The following is a 19,316-nucleotide window of genomic DNA, read 5'->3' on the forward strand; positions in this document are numbered from 1 at the left end:
GGGCCCAAAGAGGAGTTTTTAGGGTTTAAACTGTAACACAGTATGGTAATGTAGTGATTCTTATAGGTTGTGTGTAAATGCTATAGGATTTGTATATTGTACTAGATTGGTTAGTGAGAATCAGAGTATCCAATACAGAAGAAGATTTATGGTATTGTAACGGGAACCTTACTCTCTTACCCTCTTACTCTCTTATCCTCTCATCCTCTCTCTCTCTCTCTCTCATCCTCTTTACCACTCTCTTTACTTCTCTCAGGCCTGCTCTGAGCTGTGGCTGGCAGCTCCCAGCAGGGCCCTGCACCCAGGCCCTTTGCAATAAACCCCAAGTTCCATGACCTGGCTCCAGAGATCTCTCATCTCCATCCATCCCCACCGTCCTACCCCCCATCGCTCCTACAATCTTGAAAAAGTATAAAAGCAACATGCTGCTATAATAAACATGTAACTATAACAAATCCCTCTTACATATGTCGCTATAAAACATCCCTCTCATGCACCCTTCTGATGGAGTCCTGGTGCTTTGTGCCGTGTCACTCCCAGGGTGACAAAGCCACCCGAGCAGGCCTCCAGGCACAGACACTGATCACAGCCCTGCTGCCACAGCTGACCTGTCCTTTGTGCCAGCAGAAGGAGGTTTGGGCTGGCCCAGGCCTCAAAACACAGCCAGGCTAATCAGGAACAGCCCAGTTCCCCCATCAGAGCCCCGGGAGCGTGAGTGTTGCTGAAACAATCCACTCTGCTGGGAGGCTCCAGGGAGCGAAGGGTGAAGCCCAGCAGCTGATTTCCAGCAGGGCACACCAGTAAATAACACCAGCAACAACCACCTTCCCAGCCCCAGCACACACAGGTCCCGTCCTGCTGCACTCAGTGGGGTCTGATGGGCTCAGCAGCCCTGGACCCCAGAGCTCTGGGTGGTCCAAGGATTCCCAGGAAGGCTGGGCAGGCTTGGAGCAGAGCCCAGGCTCCCCAGCACCCCCTCCCTGCAGCAATGAGCCTGCACTGAAAGGTCATTTATGTCCAAGCCTCCAGAAAGGAGCTCTAAAGGGAGCCTCAGCCCAAACTTTGAATGCTCCATTTACAACCCTTTCATCTATCAAGGATGGGAGATACCAAAGGAGCTCAGGACAGCTCAGCTGCTTCCTCAGTCTGTGGTCACTGTAATATTCACAGAATTCACAGAATCCTCAGGTTGGAAAAGACCTTAAAGATCATTGAGTCCAACCCAGCCCCAACACTTTAATTAAACCCTGGCAGCCAGTGCCACATCCAGGCTTTGTTAAACACACCCAGGGATGGTGACTCCAGCACCTCCCTGGGCAGCCATTCCAGAACTTTATCACCCTTCCAATAAAAAACTTTATCACTCTTTCTGTAAAATACTTTATCACCCTTTCTGTAAAAAACTTTATCACCCTTTCTGTAAAATGCTTTTCCCTAATATCCAACCTATATTTCCCTTGGTGCAGCCTGAGGCTGAACTATTGTCCAGCTCAACCTCTGCTGCAGTTTGCTGCAAATTAAAGCTCACCTGATGGCAGGTGGACAAGCAGAACAGGGAAAAAAAAAATATCCATTTCTACACTGACAGGATCAAAAAGCCACTAAGAGGCAACAGAAAAGGTGTTGAGACCTGGACAGGAGCATGCAGAGCTTCCTGCAAGAGCTCCCACAGCCCCACCGAGGGCTGTGGTGATTGCAGCCAGAGGATGAGTGAATGCTGTGGCTGTCAGCAGCTCAGGAGAGCAGGAAGGACAGCACCTCACCCTGCAAGGAGAGCACTGGGGAGCTGCTGCTGCCCAGCCAGGGTAAATACTGGGGAGCTGCTGCTGCTGCTCGGGGCTGGCCAGCAAAAATATCCCGTGCTGAAAGCTCTGATAGGAGTCTGGCCAGGACAGGGAGCGTCCTGCCTCTAAAGAAAACACATCTGTATTTCTTTCCAGGCAAGAAAAAATGGTTCCATTAGGGTCAGACGTGGATTTCTTGAGATTTCTTGAAGATGAGTGAGGTATGGAATAGCACAGGGGTTATTTTCATGTCCTTTCCACCAAACAGCCTTGTCCTGCCCATATCCAGGGCCACTCCAGCCCAGTACTGACTCCATCCTCTCTCAAGGAGGAACCATCATCTCACACACCAGGACAGCTCCTCTGACAGGTGGCAGATAAGGAAAGAATGAGTCACTGATGAGGTGTCCCACCCCACAGCAGCCTCTCATCCTATTAGGAAAATCCAGCACAAAATGTTGACTGATGAGCAAAGCCAACCACCCAGAGCACTTTTAACACTGAAAAAGAAAATGAAAATCCAGACAATTAGGGTTTTCACCAGAAATTTTGTCCAGAAAAATTATCTTTTTTGGAGTATCTTTTTTAAAGTATCTTTATTTGCCCAAAGGAAGTTCTCTTCTACCAAAGAGAACCATTGACAGGAGCCAGTAAGAAATTAAGATGAAGGGAAGGATGATCTTGTGACTGGGGCCTTGCTGTATCCTCAATCAGCACATTCTCTGTGGCAAGGACTGTGAGTTTTGAAAAACGCTGCAAATAACCAAAGGCATCAAGAAACAGACAAAAATAATATGAATTTTCTGCAAGCTAAGGCTAACACAGCTGTTTCGTTGGTCTTTTGGAATTTTTCAGGGGCAACATCTCTTTAAAAGCAGGATGGAAACCACAGTTAAAATGAAACTGGAAAGTCAGGAAAGCTCTCTGAAGGTGCCTGCAAAACGAACACTGTCCCCAGTCCCCTGTGCCTGTATCTGTCCTTCACCTGCAGGCAATGAAAATGCTCAAACCTTCACAAATGATAGGCCCGGGAAAGAGCAAAGTGCTGTCTGGAAGAAGGGGGTGGCAGGGGGTCATCTCTGCCCTGGGTGTGAAATATAAATCACCCTGGAATGAAAATAATTTGAGGTTGCAAATGCAGAGGAATGCTCTTGGTTCAGCTGAGCTTTCCTCTGCCAGGAGGCAACAGGGCAATTAATGCTTTACAAACTCAGGACAAGCTGCACAAAGAATGATTTATCCCCTCTGCTTCACATTCTTGCCTGTTCCTTGTAATTAGTTCACTCCAAAACACCAGAGTTTGGACTGCTTTCTGCCTTTAAACTCAGGTAGCAGAGCCACAATTTGTGTCCTTGTGTATCCTTGGCCATGCCTTTTTCACAGCCCATTCCCACCGCTCTGCCAAAATGGTGACAGTGGGATCTGACAACTGATCAGGATCTCAGACTTGTATTTAAAATATTCAGGATCTCAGACCTTTATTTAAAATATTCTATTTAAAATATTCCCACCACTCTGCCAAAAGCAGGACAGTGGGATTTCACAACAGATATTCAGGATCTCAGACTTTATTTAAAATATGACAGACTCTTACTTAAAATATTTTATTTAAAATATTCCCACCACTCTGCCAAAATGGTGACAGTGGGATCTGACAACAGATATTCAGGATCTCAGACCTTGATTTAAAATATGACACCCAAAGCCCCAACTTCAGGTCTCTCTTGTGCAAGGTGAGTAACATCAGTGCCAGTCCAGAATTTTCCTCTCCTCCAAATCAAACCAACCATTTCCCTTCTAATAAAACATTGGGGGTCTCCAAAATGTGTGTTCAATTTTCAAAGCTGCAACCAATTGTAAGTGTGGGAATTGCTAAACATTTCCAAGTGTGAAAATGCTTTTTACCTCTCAGGTTTTGCACAGGAAAACGCACACAACATTTACCCCATTGATGGAACTGGGATTGTGGGTGTGGAGTTTGAATAGAAGTGTGTCACATGGTGGAAAACTTAAGAGTTTAAGGTTTTGAATATAGTAATATATATATAAAGCAAGAAGGAGGTTTTAGGGCGGAAGTCTTCTTCTTCACCTTATTTTCCATGGTTTGGGTGGCATTTTGTAATAGGATAGAAAAGTCCACATTGTGGGCCACAAGTAGTTAGTTACTAGGTTAAAAGTAAAAATAATTTAGATGTAATTTCTTAATTAGTTTATCCTTAAAAAACCTTGTAGAAAAAGAGATACAGCTCCATTTTTAGTTTGTTAGAGTGAAATGCTGTAGAACTCACAGCAATTACTCACTTAATTGGACAGTTTGTAAGACTACAATATAGATAAAATCTAATCATAATAAAAGAATAAAATAAATAGTAATAATATAGATAAAATCTAGATAAATATAGATTTAATCTATATTTATCTATATATTATCTATATCTATCTATATATTATCTATATCTATCTATATATCTATTTATCTATATATTATCCATATTAATCAATATAGATAAAATCTAATAATAATAAAGAATAAAATAAATCTAATCTAATAAAAGACTAATAAACATCTGAGTCCAAACAAGAAATACCATCTCCCACATTTTATCCCAACTCTAGCAAAAAAAAAAAAGACAAAAAACACCACATTGGGCCTTGCAGACTCAGCAGTGAGAGGGATGAGAGAGACAACCATGTGTCCCTGCAGCCCAAGGAACATTCCAGCTTTTAGAGGTTGTTTGCTATGAACTATCATATTCCCAACCCAGAACATCTGTGAGCCACCAAATACAGGAAACTCAATAACCTTCAAGAGAGAGGCTTGTACATCTCACAGAGGTTAATTAAATAAAGCTTAGCAGCCCGAAAACGCAGCCTGGCCAAAGATACAAGGTGTCACAGACGTCTTTTATGGAAAATCCCTTCCTTAGGATTTTTCCTCCTGAGAAGCTGAGAGGCCTCAGGAACAAAATGTAAGCAATGGTTATCTGCTGCTGTGGAATGCAACAGGTGCATCTGGGATTGGGCTCATGTGGTTGTTTCTAATTAATGGCCAATCACAGTCCAGCTGGCTCGGACAGAGAGCTGAGACAGAAACCTTTGTTACCATTCTTTCTTTTTCTATTCTTAGCTAGCCTTCTGATGAAATCCTTTCTTCTATTCTTTTAGTATAGTTTTAATGCAATATATATCATAAAATAATAAATCAAGCCTTCTGAAACATGGAGTCAGATCCTCGTCTCTTCCCTCATCCTCAGACCCCTGTGAACACCATCACAACCAGGTTCCTTTCCAAGGCGGCCGCACTGCCCTGGGCCAGCTCACCCCACAGCCTGTGACCCCGGGGTTCCTTTGTTTGACCCAACTTTAATCAGCTTCCTTCTCTGGTTCCAGCAAATCCCGCCACGGATGGCAGCCAGGAATAAAGGCTATTGTACAGCACAGAGCTGTGTTTCACAGCAAGCCATGATAAGTATTTCCTTTCCAAACATCCAAGCTCCCCGAGCATCACAAAAGCCAAGAGGAGATTGTTGGAGTTTTGCAGATAAAACAACGGCGAGGGTAAAACGTGAATAAATCAGGACATCCCTCGCTCCAAAGCTCTTGGAATGAAAGGAGGAATTTGGCAGGGCTGCTGACTGTGCTGGCAGTGAGGGCCCTGGAAGCCAGAGGAGCAGTGACAGAGCTGCAGGGATCCCTCTCAGCAATTCCCACCCTTGAGGCAAATGCCGCAACCAGAGGTGGCTGCAAGGAGGAGGATGAGGATGATCTCACACTCATCATCAGAAGGGCAAACACCCCATCCCTGGTGATATGCCCAGAGCCCCAGAGAACAGTTGAATAGTCATTAAAAAACACTGTTTAACTGTTGGAACCCTGGTCACTGAGAATTTCAGACTTTCTGCACTGACTCCCAAGAGAACACTGCATTCACCTGAGGCTGTGGAGAAGCTTCCAGAATGGAATGACAGAATTGGGATTGTGGGTATGAAGTTTGGATAGAAGTCTGTGATATCACAGGGTGGAAAACTTAAGAGTTTAAGGTTTTAGAATATAGTGATATATATAGAGCAAGATGGAGGGTTTAGGGCAGTGGCTGGTCCTTCTTCTTTTTCTTCTTCACCTTATTTTTCACCTTCTCCTTCTTTCTTCTCCTTCTTCTTCACCTTCTTTTTCTCCTTCTTCTTCACCTCTTCTTCTCCTTCTCCTCCTTCTCCATGGGTTTGGGTGGTTTTGTGTAATTGGATAAAAAAGTCCCCATTGCGGGCCATGAGTGGTTGGTTATTGGGTTAGAAGTAAAAATAATTCAGGTGTCATTTCTTAATTGGACAGTTGATCCTTAAAAGGCCTTGTAGAGGGAGAGATGGGGCTCCATTTTTAGTTTGTTAGAGTGAAGTGCTGTAGAACTCAGGGTTTGTGAGACTGTAACACAGATAAGAACTAATAAACATCTGAGTCCCAACAAGAAATACCATCTCACACATTTAATCCTGACCCGTGCAAAAAGAAGTTAAGACTCGACATTTAACCCTTTTGGAAAGCTGATTTTTTCTTTTAGCTGACAGTGCAGTACTCAACACACAAAGCCTCAAAATTTAGGATAGGAAGGAAATTTCCTCAGGCAATGTCCAATGGCTTTCCTTGAGAATCATAGGAAAACATCAGGTCTGTGATGAAATGATGATTTCCCAGCCAACAAGTGGGTGAAACAGTCAGAAAACAACTCACGCAAGATCTCGAGGCAACAAACACAAGCGACTCGTGCTGAAATTGGAGGGGTCTTTCTAGAACAGTCCAGGGGGAGCTGCTCCCATCTCTGCACTGAGCTTCCCTGGGAGCTGGTGCCCCATGGTGGCGTCACCTTTGGGCAGCCCAGAGGGTGAAATGGAACTAAACTGTAAGTAAGGCTGAGCAGCCACGTTTCTCTGTTCTCACCCAGCCGAGTGTAAAATGGACACGGAGACACAGAATGCTCAATTAGGCTTCTGAAATCCACCTTTCCAAACCGTCCCCACAAACCCACTAACAAGGTTATGGTTCCTCCAGGGGAGTGTGTGCTTCTCATAACTCATGAAATGCAGCCCGTGGTTTATATTTCCCACTGGGGAATGCTGATGTCAAAAGCAGAAACGTTGTGAGCAGGGGCACTGTCATGTGTGTGGTGCTTTGTTGAGGGGCAGGGACACAGAACAAGCATTCATCTTCCTTTCTAAATCTGTTTAAAGATTTGCACAATGAAATTTTCTCTCCGTTCACTGATCTGGACAGAGCTGTGGTGACGGCCAGCTCCTCTCTTCATTCTTCTTCCCTCACCTCCTCTTTTCCTCCCACTTTTCATTGATGAAATTACTCCAAACTCCAAGAGCAACAGGACTGGTAGGAACACATCTCACAAAAACCTGGCAAACCTGGAGCAAAGAGCATCAACTGATGACACAGAGCATGATACACAGTGGTGGTCCCTGCTCCAGCAGCTCCCTCTCAGCCACTCCACACCTCTGCTGAGCCCAGGACTGTGGAGAGCCCTGGGCTAAAAGAAGCCATGGGGACCAATCTATTCCAACTGATGCATCCCAGGAAGGAGCACACTGCAGCCACCAATGGTGTCACAGGGCCTTCAGGTCAGTTACCAACCAAACACACAGAGCTGTGATTAAATTACAACCCCTTGTACAATCTGGGACCACCTGGCAACAATTACAGCAGCACTGGCTGAACCCAGGGTCCCCCACGCACGTGGGCTGTGCTGGCTGCAGCTTCTCCCTCCTGCTTGCAAGTTGGGAGCCCCCCTGGCTTCTCTTCCCGTTCCAGCTAAAGCTGTGACTAATTAGTGACAGAAGAAGCAGGTCTGTGATTACACATTTCATTTCGTGTCATTATAACTGGCACCCCGCGCAGGCTTCCAAAATGGCTCCGAAATTCTTGGCACAAAACCGCCCAGGCCGGCTCCAAAACACTAATTGTGCACTCAGAGAAAAAAGGGATCACAGATGGAAACAGTGCAAGGCAGGGCTTGCAGTTTTGGGGCAGGACAGCTTGTGCACACCAGGAGATAAAGCTGCAAAGTTATCAATTGTCAAAGGGAACTCAAAAGTGTGAGGCAGCCACACGAAATCCAAGCTGGGAACAGGCAGGGATTACCTTCCCAAAAGGAACCCAGAGCTGGTGGGTGTCAGCTTGTCACGCCTGAAAAATCAGTTCTAACCCACTGTACATGGAAATTTAATAACCACGTTACTGTGTTCCCACTATTGAATCTCCCACACATCCAATATTGGCTCTGTTTTTTTCCTACAGGAACACAATCAGCTTCCTGATTTCTCCTCCGTGCTAAATCCTGCTCCTGGCTCACACAACACCTTCTGCCAAGGCTGCACTGGCTGGGGAAGTTGTGATTAGGGAGGTTTTGCGATTAGGGAGGTTTGGTGAAGGTTTAGGTGAATGTACCATTCTCCAAATACTCACATTTGCCATCAAAACACACCGTCTCCAGACAGAGCTGCATACCTGCTTAAAGGGCCTTTCTTCTATCAATTCTTTTACCACACAGGGACACCCTGGGTTAGGCCAAATCCCACAAACTTTGCACCTCTGACAGCAGAAATCCACTACAGCAGAAATCCACCAGCCTCAGCATTGCCTCTCTTAAGGACCTGATGATTTTTCAAACCCCCTCCCTCCAGAAGAGAAGATTATTTACAAGACAAAGGTAGCTTTGAAGCCCAAACACTCTCTCCTGGAACTAATGAGCCCGTGATGAAATGCTGCTTCACAAAGCCAGTTATCTTCTCATCTAAAACTTTAGCTGCTTTCCATGGCCATGTATCCCTGGGGACTGCAGTGATCCTGGATCAATTCTGGATCAATCCCGAGCACCGGAACTTGGGAAGCTCTTTGCCAAGCATCCTGCTCATCCTCATGCTTGTGGATTGCAAATATTTCCCTGCACAGCGAGGCCTGAGCAACTTGCTATCTCCAGGTGTGTGCCAAGGTGTTCCAGCCTCCAGGTTTTCCCAGCTCTGATCATGCAAGAGGAGCTGGTATTTCTTTTAGTCCTTTCCTTCAGGCACCGGAAGAGGGAATGGGTTGCCTGGCCAAATTACACAGTGGTTTGGTTTTTTCCTGAATCTTTCACCTTAAACACCTAAAAAAACCACATTTTCCTCAGGGTCCCAGCAGAGCCAAGCCTGGCTCCAAGGGAGCCCAACTCACCAGCAGCTCTCAGCTCTCAGAGCAGCTCAGCGAGACCCAAAGCACAACAATGGAAAATATTAGAAGCAATTTCAGCGACACAAATCAGGGGTTAGAAGACAGGGGTGTTATTCTTGGCAGTGCCCCAGATTTCCTGAATGAGCTGGACAATTCCCTGCTCTGTACTGCAGGCTGGCACATACCGAGTGGAAATCATGATAACCTACTTCCCAGCCCGGGTCTCTCCCTCTGTGCCCTCCAGGCCTCCTGCAAACGAGCTCCTAATTCAGAGCGACAGAGTTTAATGTGATGAAATTTGGGGAAAGGGTAATGACACTGTTCAGAGAAAGAATAAATTATGGGAAGCATCACCGCCTTCTGCTCAGAGGCCAGGCTGTGTCCTTTGTGAGAGCTCAGCCAGGCGGGATCCCGGGGAAGTCGGAGACATGAGACTGATTTAGGAGGAAGAGCCATGAAGAAAAGCAATGTTTGGGCTCCCCGAGGTCCAGCCCCCTGCCTGGGCAGAGATGGAGCTCCCAGGGGAGCCCAGGATGGACTTTTACCCAGCACTGAGCTCCATCTCGGGTGAGAGGTTCAGGAGTTCAGTCACAGCCTTTCAGCTGACTAAACAAAGTGCCTGCAGCAGCCAGGAGGTGATGGACAAAGCAAAGCTGCCTCTCAGGGAAATCAAACTGTCAGCCAGATGCATTTCCTGCCGAGCTTCCAACCTGCATCACAAACCTGAGCTGCCCCTCCGTGATGGTGCACATGGCTGGGCTCTGGGGCTGTGTTGGGCTCCAGGGCCGTGCCAGGCTCCAGGGCCATGCCAGGCTCCAGGGTTGTGCCAGGCTCCAGGACAGAGCGGGTCTTCTGGGCTGTGCCACGCTCTGGGGTTATGCTGAGCTCCAGGATTGTGTTGGGCTCCATAGCTGTGCCAGGCTCCACAGCCATGCCAGGCTCCAGGGCTGTGCCCAGCTCCAGGGACAAACCAGACTTCATGGCCATGCCAGGCTCCAGGGCTTTGCCAGGCTCCAGGGATGTGTCAGGTTCCAGGGCCATGTCAGGCTCCAGGGCTGTGCCATGCTCCACGATAGAGTGGAGCTTCTGGACTGTGTCAGGCTCCAGGGCCATGCCAGGTTCCAGGGCTGTGCCAAGCTCCAGGGACAAGCCAGGCTCCAGGACAAGCCAGGCTCCAGGAGAAGCCAAGCTCCAGGAGAAGCCAGGCTCCAGGGTTGTGTTGGGCTCCAGGACTGTGCCAGTCATTAGGGCTGTGCCAGGCTCAAGAGTTGTGCTGGGCTCCAGGGTCATGCTGAGCTCCAGGATTGTGTTGGGCTCTAGAATCGTGCCAGGCTTGTGCCAGGCTCCAGGACAGAGCTCCAGGGTTGTGCCAGGCTCTAGGACAGAGCAGGGCTTCTGGGCTGTGCCTGGCTCTGGGGCTGTGCTGGGCTCCAGGATTGTGATTGTGCCAGTTATCAGGGCCATGCCAGGCTCCAGGGCTGTGCCAAGTTCCAGGGCCATGCCAGGCTCCAGGACCATGCCAGGCTCCAGGACTGTGCTGAGCTCTAGAATTGTGCTGGGCTCCAGGGCCATGCCAGGCTCCAGGGCTGTGCCAGCTCTGAGGACCCTGTCAGGCTGGCCCAAGAGCACAGACATGCTGGGGGTGGCTGAGCTCCAGCTCCTCCACGCACATCAAGAGTTCCAGACTCAGCTTTTCAGCATCCCCAGCTGCAAGTGGAGATCACAGAGCTTAGCAGACATGCAGGCCCCTCACCTAATCACTGAGGCTTTACCTGAGTTATTGAACCCAGGTGGAATTTAAGCAGCATCTCAGAGGCCACTTGAAAGCAGGCAGCTCAGTCTGAGAGTTAAACTATCAGTGATCAGGCAGGGAAAGGACCTGATGCCATCCCAAAAATGCAAAGGGTTCCTTGACTTCTAACCCTTCTCCTTCCCAAAGAGATGAACAGAGATGGAACAGGACAGAGGGCAATGCAAGGCAGCAAATCCTCACCCTCTGCTACCACCAGAAGAGAAGGGACAAAAGACAGAACCTGCCAGGGTCAGGGCTCCCTGCCTTCTCCTCTGGCAGCCCTGGGGGTGGCAGGAGCAAGGCTGGGTGTCACCATTTCAGAGGGCACACAAGGAGAGGAACAAATCCAAATATTCGATGAGGTCTCTGTTTCTTGTCATTTTCCATCTCTTTCCGAGCTCTTTGCTCCCAGCAGAGCCCACAGCTGCCGTACTGTCCCCACAGCTCTGCTCTGGGGACATTTCTTCACCTGTAAAAGCTCAGAGACACAAATTGCACCTGAGGAAGGGGGGACAGCCCAGTTCTGCTTCAGACAACCTGTGCTAACAGTGAACACCCCCAGTGCAGGGGCTGCAACAAGGCAAATTCCTCTTCCAGGCACCAGGACAGCTCTGAGAGGCCAAACAGCTCCCCTGACCTGGGACAGGGTGCTGGCAACTCCCATCCCATAGCAGTGTTTAGGGTCACCATCAATGTCAGACAGTGCCACGTGCTCAAACAAGGGGTGGCACAGGGCCTTGGCTGGTTATACATCAGCCTGCAGTGCTGAAAATTCCCCCTCACATGGGCTGGGGTGTCATTGTCACCCTGAGAAATGAATGGGGATGGGACTATTTTGGGGCTAAGAATGATTTATTGCTCAGATAAACGTCAGTCTCAGAGGCTATGAGATTTTAGAGGAGCAAACATTCAGCCGTAGTTCAGAGTAGTCACAAGTTCTTTGTTACAACACAATATAGAACTTTCTAAACCCAATAGACAGTTGTTACAGAATTTATTTTGCTTTTCTAACCCATCACCTTTACTCATTTCTGCTGCACTGTGGATACTTTTGTCCAATGGCTTCTGTCTCATTTGCACAGAGTTTTATATATATATTATTTATTTATTTATTTATTTATAAATAATAAATATGTATCATATATAATATCACATATAATATTATATAATATATATTATATATTATAATATATACACAAACAGAGAGCACAATTCCCACCTGAGCCCTAACCTGGTGAGGTGGGAATTCCCACCAGCTCACCTGGCTGCTCTGCTGCTGCTCAGAAGATGATTCACAGAGCAATGTAATTTTATTTTCTGCCCCCTGCCTGTGCTGAGGGATGGCAGAGGTCAGCTCCCTGTTGTGCCTGTTGCACTTGAGGCACACAAATACCTATTTTTCTGTCCCAGAAATAAGGTTCCAGCACGTTCTGGGTGATGTCCAATTGGGTTTGAAGGGCTGAATGGGGACAGAGCTCACCACCTCCAGGTCAAGATCCACCTCAAGCTCCCCAGCAGCTCATCAGCAGTTCCTGCAGGAGTTTTTGGGCTGGTGCCACTCTGCTTTTGTCCCTCTCTTCTCCCCTCCAGCCCAACCCAGCAGTGAGCAGCCCCTGAGGACCATTCCCAGCCCCGGTGATGAGAGAGATGAGTTCAGAGCGTGCCCTGAGCAGCTCTATTTCCTTTTCTCTGCTTCCTTCCTGCATGGAATTACTCACTTCCTTGGCAGGAAAACTCATTACAGAAGGTGCTTTTCTGAGTTCAGCTGAGGTTATTATCTGCTCACTGACAGGGGCTACAAGGCACCCATGGAGCTTCCTCCCCCCTGTGGGTTGTTCTCCTGTGCCACAGCTTGGGAGAGGAGGAATAAAGCCTGGTTGTTTGGCACACCTTTTTATCCTTTTTTTTTAAACAAAAAAAAAGCTTTTCTAGAAGCATCAAAGCCTGAGGAAGGCACAGACAGCCTCTCCACAGAACAAAAGGCAAGCAGATGTGGGAGACACCTTCCTGTCTTGGAGGTCAATCCCAACCCTGAGTGCCTCCACAAGGAGCTGGCTGTGACTGCTCTGATGGCAGGGCAGGTCAGACCCCAAAATGCTCTGCTGGTCCACTAAAACCACTAAAATCCAAAGCTGCTTTTCTGTGGGGAGGTGGAGAGCAGCTCCAAGGTGTAAATCAGAGAAGAATCAGGCACCGAGGTTGTATGGAATAAGCTAAAAGTTTAAAAGTTATAACAAAAGCATCTCTGTGCAAGTGAGGCAGAAGCCATTGGACAAAAATACCCTCAGTGCAGCAGAGGTGAGTAAAGGTGATGGGTTAGAAAAGCAAAACAATTCATCCCACAGCACAAGGAGAGTGCAGGGCTCTGCACAAGGTAAAATTTGGTGCTGCACATAAGTTTGGTTCAGTTCAGGAGGTTTTTCCTTGCTCTCAACACCTCAGAAGTAGCTCCCAGTTAAATGTTTCCCCAGCTGGATGTGGCTGCAGGGTCTGGGGAGTGCCACAGCAGCTGCCTCCCGTGTCAGACAGAGAATCTGGAGGGAAATGGGCAATGTGGGGCCCACGGGGATAAAGCTGCCTCTGTCTTCCTCAACAACAGCATAAAATCATCTTACAGGCTGATATTTGCACATCCCCATCATGTGCAAACCTGAATACATCTCACAGCTTCCCCCACAGCTGGGGGGGACACACTCCTGTGCCTGTCTGGCAGGGAATTGCCCTGGAAGAGAGCAGGAATTCAACCACAGATCCCAAAGCTGCAAATTCTGGTTCTCCACAGCAGAGCCACCCCTTCCCTGCGGCTGTGTCCCCTCCTCCAGGCTGCCACTGCCCTGGAAACACCAGAATCACCACCCTGAGCCCACTCACCCTCTGGATACGGGAGGGAGCAGGCGAAAGGAGGATGCAGAGATCCCAAACCTCTCACAGGGGCAGCCCCAACTCAGCCAGTCCTAAAATAACAAACCCAGCTCCTGACAAACCTTCCCAAAGAAGCTTCTAGAGCTTCTGCCAGCGGCACCATTGGAAACATCAAATTGGCCTTGATTTTAAACATTTGGCAGCATTTGGCAAGTGGAAGAATGGCTGGGACACTCAGAATGTAGAAATTCTCCAGAAATGGAAAGCACTGCACAGTGCTTCCCAGGAAGCCAGAGCAGCTAATAATAATAATAATAATAATAATAATAATAATAATAATAATAATAATAATAATAATAATAATAATAATAATAATAATAATAATAATAATAATAATAATAATTATTATTATTATTATTATTATTATTATTATTATTATTATTATTATTATTACTTATTCATATTATTACTGTAAAATCATTAATAAACTAAACACTATTATTAATAATAATTTTTATATATTATTATTATCATATATAGTAATATATTATTTATTATATAATAATAATTATATTATTATATTATTATATAATGATTATCATATAATTATATATTATATATTATTCATTATAATAATATTTATTATTATTATATTATTAATAATAATGATAACAACAGTAACAGTAACAATAATTATTATTACAACAATAACAACAATAATAATTTTATAATGAATTATTGATAATACTAATACTATTACTTTTTCATATTATTGCTATTGTAAAATTATTAATAAAAGTAAAACATTATTATTATTATTATTATTATTATTATTATTATTATTATTATTATTATTATTATTATTATTGTTGTTGTTGTTGTTGTTGTTGTTGTTGTTGTTGTTGTTGCTATTATTATTGCTATTATTATTGCTATTATTATTGTTCTTGTTGTTGTTGTTACACCAGGGAAAAAAACTAATAAAAAACCATGACAATTATTTAAAAGCACATTTTAAAAGACATTTTTAGAGCATTTCCTGCAGGCACAGGACTTGAAACGAGCCAAGCCCAAGGAAGTTGAGCAGAGTAAGTGACACTTACTGTGCAGGCAGCCAGCATCCCCTGCCAGCTGGGACCATCCTGGGCAGCACCTGTAGGTGGTCTGGGACCTCAGCTGGTACACCTGCCTGTAGCCTGTGTAATACACAACCCTGGAACACAAAAACCCAGCCAAAGTCAGCTCCTGCAGGGCAGGGAAAGGGGAGGAACAGAATTTGTAGCCATGGGTGCAAATAAAATGAGGTTTTGCAAAAGTGCTGCCATTGTTTTCCACATGGCCTGGCAGCGATCACTGATGCTAAGAAAATACTCCTAATTTACTCTAATTAGGAACACAAGAGACAACACCCAGGTTTCACAACACCCCAGATTATTTTTTTTTCCTCCTTTTCTAGACTATTTACAGCTCCGAGCTCCTCCCTTACACTGCTTGCTCACAAAGGAAATGTAAACTTTAAGAACAGGTATTTCCGCCTCAGTGAGCAGGAGCAGGTGTCTCTAAGGGGCTGCTGAGCTAAAAAATCAACATAATGCTGATGGCAACACCAAGCTACTCCAAAAGTTGTGCTGGACACAGCAAGGCAGCTTGGCAGGGAACACTGAGGGTCCCTTTAACACACCCAGGAGCTCCCTCCAGGACAGGAGCTGGGGGGGTAAAGCAGGGACTGATCTGAAGCGTAAATAAATAAAAGCGACACATTTTTTGCCCCGGAAATTTGGTGTTGTGTGTTTGTGAGAATTGAAACACAGATAATACTTCTGAAGCTGATTTTTAAAAGGCTCCCTTGGCAGAACATGAAACTGCTCCACCAAAGCGAATCAGGCAAACAACAACAAATATTTGGCAGGGCAGATGTGTTGTGCATGTCCACTGAAAATATTTATCCTAACTCAGTCGACTTGTTTGATTTTGTCTGGATGTTCCTACCAAAAAAAAACCTAAATAACAGTGAACCTTTAATCCCTGGGAAGGAAACCTTCAGCAACTCCTGCGTGCCAAGCAGCATGTGGAAGCACAGCTGAGAAAAATAAAAGCAGATACCAAATTTTTTTTTGTTGTTTTGGTTTATTATGAGCTGTTAACAAATTATGAAGGAAATTGTTGTGCTCCAGAAGCAGCTGAGAAAGCAATTCACAGGCACCAGGCTCCAGCCCACCAGGATGCTCCTGGTACCAGGAGCCCTCTCCAGCCCAGCCCAGCAAGGAAAAGGGAGATGGTGGATGCAGGGTGGTGTGAACATGACAAAGATGGGGAGGAAAAGCTCAGGGATGGGGAGGAAAAGCTCAAAATAGTGATGTAGGACAGCTCAGGGCTCCCTGTGCCCCAGCAGTGCCCTAAGCAGCCTCATCCCACCCTCCTGGGTGGCTCTGTTGGACACTCCAGACCCTTCAGGACAGGTAAATATTGTGACAGCCTTGGTGTCTCTGGGTATCTGGGTGCTGCAGATGGGAAAGAGCCACACAGGAGATACTTTATCTTCAGCGTTTCTCTTTTCTTTTGTGTTTTAAGGAGTCCCTGGCACAGAAAACAGGGAATGAGCCAGAACTAATGGAACCCAGGGAATCCTGCTGTGTCCTGCTGCTGGAAAATCCCCTTCCAGCCCCTCTGGGATAGTGCTGGGATTCCTTCAGGCTTGGTTATGGAGGGCTGAGCAAAGCTACCTTGCTGTCATTACTCACTGGGAGGCTGCACAAAGGGATGCACAAGGGATGCAGGAACACAGAGCAGCACAGCTCGAGGATGCTCCAGCCGAGCAGATGCTGCTTTTCCCAGTCACCTCCAGGAACTCCAAGGCCAATTTCAGGCCAGATCCTGGAGTTGTGAAGGCTCTTGCTGAGCTGCCAGAGCTGGGTCCAACTGGAGCAGCTCCAGCATCCCTGCGAGCGCCGGCACCGCGCTCGGCTGCCGCGGCCGCTCAGCACAAGGGAGCTTGGCAGGACAGCTCCCAGCTCCTGGAAAAGCTTGGGAACTCCCACCCAGAAGTTTAGAGAGAGGAGATCTAGGACAAAACCTTGCCCAGAAAATGGTCTGCTGATAGTCCTTTCCCTGTCTGGATTTCACAGTTCCTGGGGTGAGATCCCTCTGTGGTTTCCCCTCTGTGCTTCCATCAGGATTGGTTTTAGCACTGAGTTATTTTGATATTTGTAATGCAGCAGAACAGAAAGTTATTTCATTTCAGTCCCTTGATTTGTGGTGTCAAGCCCATCCTTTAAGGAGCTGAAGGGACTGCTGGGGCTGAAGAGCTCCCAGCCTTTGAAGTGGAAGCAGACAGGGCACCCATCCTTTCAAAGCCTTCCCTGAAAACACAGCCAAGAGTGGGACTCTGTTTGCTCCTTTGTTACCAGGACACAGATCTCATCACCAGGGCAATTACTGACAATTACAGGTTAGGAGGAATTCCTAAAGACAGGACTTAAAAGCTGTCTTGAGTCCAAGATGTTTCTTTGAAACGACAAACTACCACTTTTATTCTGCGAAGGCTTGTAACTCCCTAATGAGGCAGGAAGAGCAGGGGGAGGCTGGAAGCATCTTGGGCACTGTTGTAGTTTGGCTGCTGCACAGGTAAGAAAAGTTCCTTTTTGTTGTATTTGCAGGGAGGAATGATGAATCTGATTCCATGTTCTCAGAAGGCGAATTTATTATTTTATGATACTATATTATATGAAAGAATGCTATACTATACTATACTAAAGAATACAGAAAAGATACTTACTCAATGCTATAAAGATAATAATGAAAACTCATGACTCTCTCCAGAGTCCCAACACAGCTTGGTCCTGATTGACCAATGAGTGAAAACAACTCACAGCAGAATCCAGTGGAACAATCACCTGTGGTAATCTCCAAACACATTCCAAAGCAGCAAAACACAGGAGAAGCAAATGAGATAAGAATTGTTTTCCTTTTCTCTGAGGCTTCCCAGGAGAAAAATCCTGGGCAAAGGGATTGTTTCAGAGAATGTGAATGCCACACCATTTTTGTGCTCTAACACGTGTTCAGAGCCCTCCTTCTGCAGGGCCTCCTGCCCAGTCTCGCATCTCCGGCCAGCTGGGAACCCAAGGGATGCTGTGATTAGGTGGACAAGCACTCAGGGGATGGTCCAGCCCTGTGCTCACCTGTGCAAGCCCAGCTCAAGCTCTTCTGACGTGGGCCTGAGCACGGTGCAGCTCAGGGAGTGAAAGGAACAAGGTGACCCTGCAGGAAATCCTGCTGACCCCAGCAGTCCCTGCACCGCCCCATCCCCTGCACCACGGCCACTTTCACTGTTATCTTAGCCAATAACCCTCACTGGGACCCAGCTCCTGCCATCAGCTCTGTCAGACAAGAGGCACTGAGGGGCTTTAAGGAGGAGATACCTAAAGATAACAGGAACAGTGCACACGATGAGAATAAGTCATTCCATTAACGTGGCTGGATCATAGGAAACAGATGTTAAACATTGCCTGAAGATGGGAAACAGCCCATCACAAGGACAAAGCTTCTTCAGAACGAGAACAAAGGATAGACCTTCTCTTTGGGAAGGGCAATGGGTTTTTCATAATAGTAGTGGTAGTACTGTCACGGACATGTTTTATGAAGCTGAGAGGCCTCAGGAACAAAATGTAAACAATGATTATCTGCTGCTGTGGAATGCAACAGGTGCATCTTGGATTGGTCTCATGGGGTTGTTTCTAATTAATGGCCAATCATAGCCCAGCTGGCTCGGACAGAGAGTCTGAGCTGCCTTTGTTACCATTCTTTGCTATTCTATTCTTAGCCAGCCTTCTGATGAAATCCTTTCTTCTATTCTTTTAGTATAGTTTAGTAATATAATATATATCATAAAATAATAAATCAAGCCTTCTGAAACATGGAGTCAGATCCTCGTCTCTTCCTTCAAACTAAGACCCCTGTGAACAACATCACATCAGCGTTAAGAAAAAAAATACAACTTTATCATCTCTTACTTCAGTAAGACTCTCCTAAAAAAAAACCCTTAACGTATTGGAAGTGCCCGTGGAATTTTCCATCCCCCCATTCCCAGCAGGAGCAGCCCGGGGCGGAGGGAGGAGCACCCACCTGCGCTCGAAGCCTGCGCACCAGCGGCGGCCGCCGCAGTCCTGCGGCCACACCCGGGCAGCCTGCACGCACGGCTGCCGCAGCCCCACCACCCCCAGCTGCTGCTCTGCGCACACATTCGGCCTGCAAAAGAGAAATAAAGGGGTGTCAGGGATGCTGGGGAACCAGAGGGGTCCAGGGGGTCACAGGTGTAAGGGGCTGCCACAGCCCCATGACCCCCAGCTCCTGCTCTGCACACACGTTCAGCCTGGAAAAGAGGAATGCAGGGGTGTCAGGGATGCAGGGGAGCCGGAGGAGTCCAAGGGGTCAGAGCTGTCACAGCCCCACGACGCCCAGTTCCTGCTCTGCACACACATTCAGCCTGGAAAAGGGAAATGCAGGGGTGTCAGGGATGCAGGGAATGCAGAAGGATGCAGAGGGATGCAGAAGGATGCAGGGGATGCAGAGGGATGCAGGGGGTATCTCAGGTTTAGCTGGGAGATCTCTGCTGTCCATGGCCACTGAGTGTCCCTGCAGGGCTGATCCAATTCCATCATCCCATGGGGAGATGC

General features: G+C 46.8%; 1 protein-coding gene across 1 annotated transcript in view; it reads right to left on the reverse strand.

Annotated features, from left to right (window-relative positions):
* MEGF6 (multiple EGF like domains 6) overlaps positions 1–19,316 on the reverse strand; it is a 100,310-nt gene that overhangs the window by 79,216 nt on the left and 1,778 nt on the right. Inside the window, exons 2-3 of the mRNA XM_036396481.2 lie at positions 18,766–18,888; positions 14,748–14,857 (exon numbers count right to left, since the gene is read on the reverse strand). Coding sequence (XP_036252374.1) covers positions 14,748–14,857; positions 18,766–18,888 — 233 coding nt within the window. The remainder of the gene's footprint in view (positions 1–14,747; positions 14,858–18,765; positions 18,889–19,316) is intronic.

Source organism: Molothrus ater, chromosome 23 (genome assembly GCF_012460135.2).
Source record: "Molothrus ater isolate BHLD 08-10-18 breed brown headed cowbird chromosome 23, BPBGC_Mater_1.1, whole genome shotgun sequence".
Classification (NCBI taxonomy): domain Eukaryota; kingdom Metazoa; phylum Chordata; class Aves; order Passeriformes; family Icteridae; genus Molothrus; species Molothrus ater.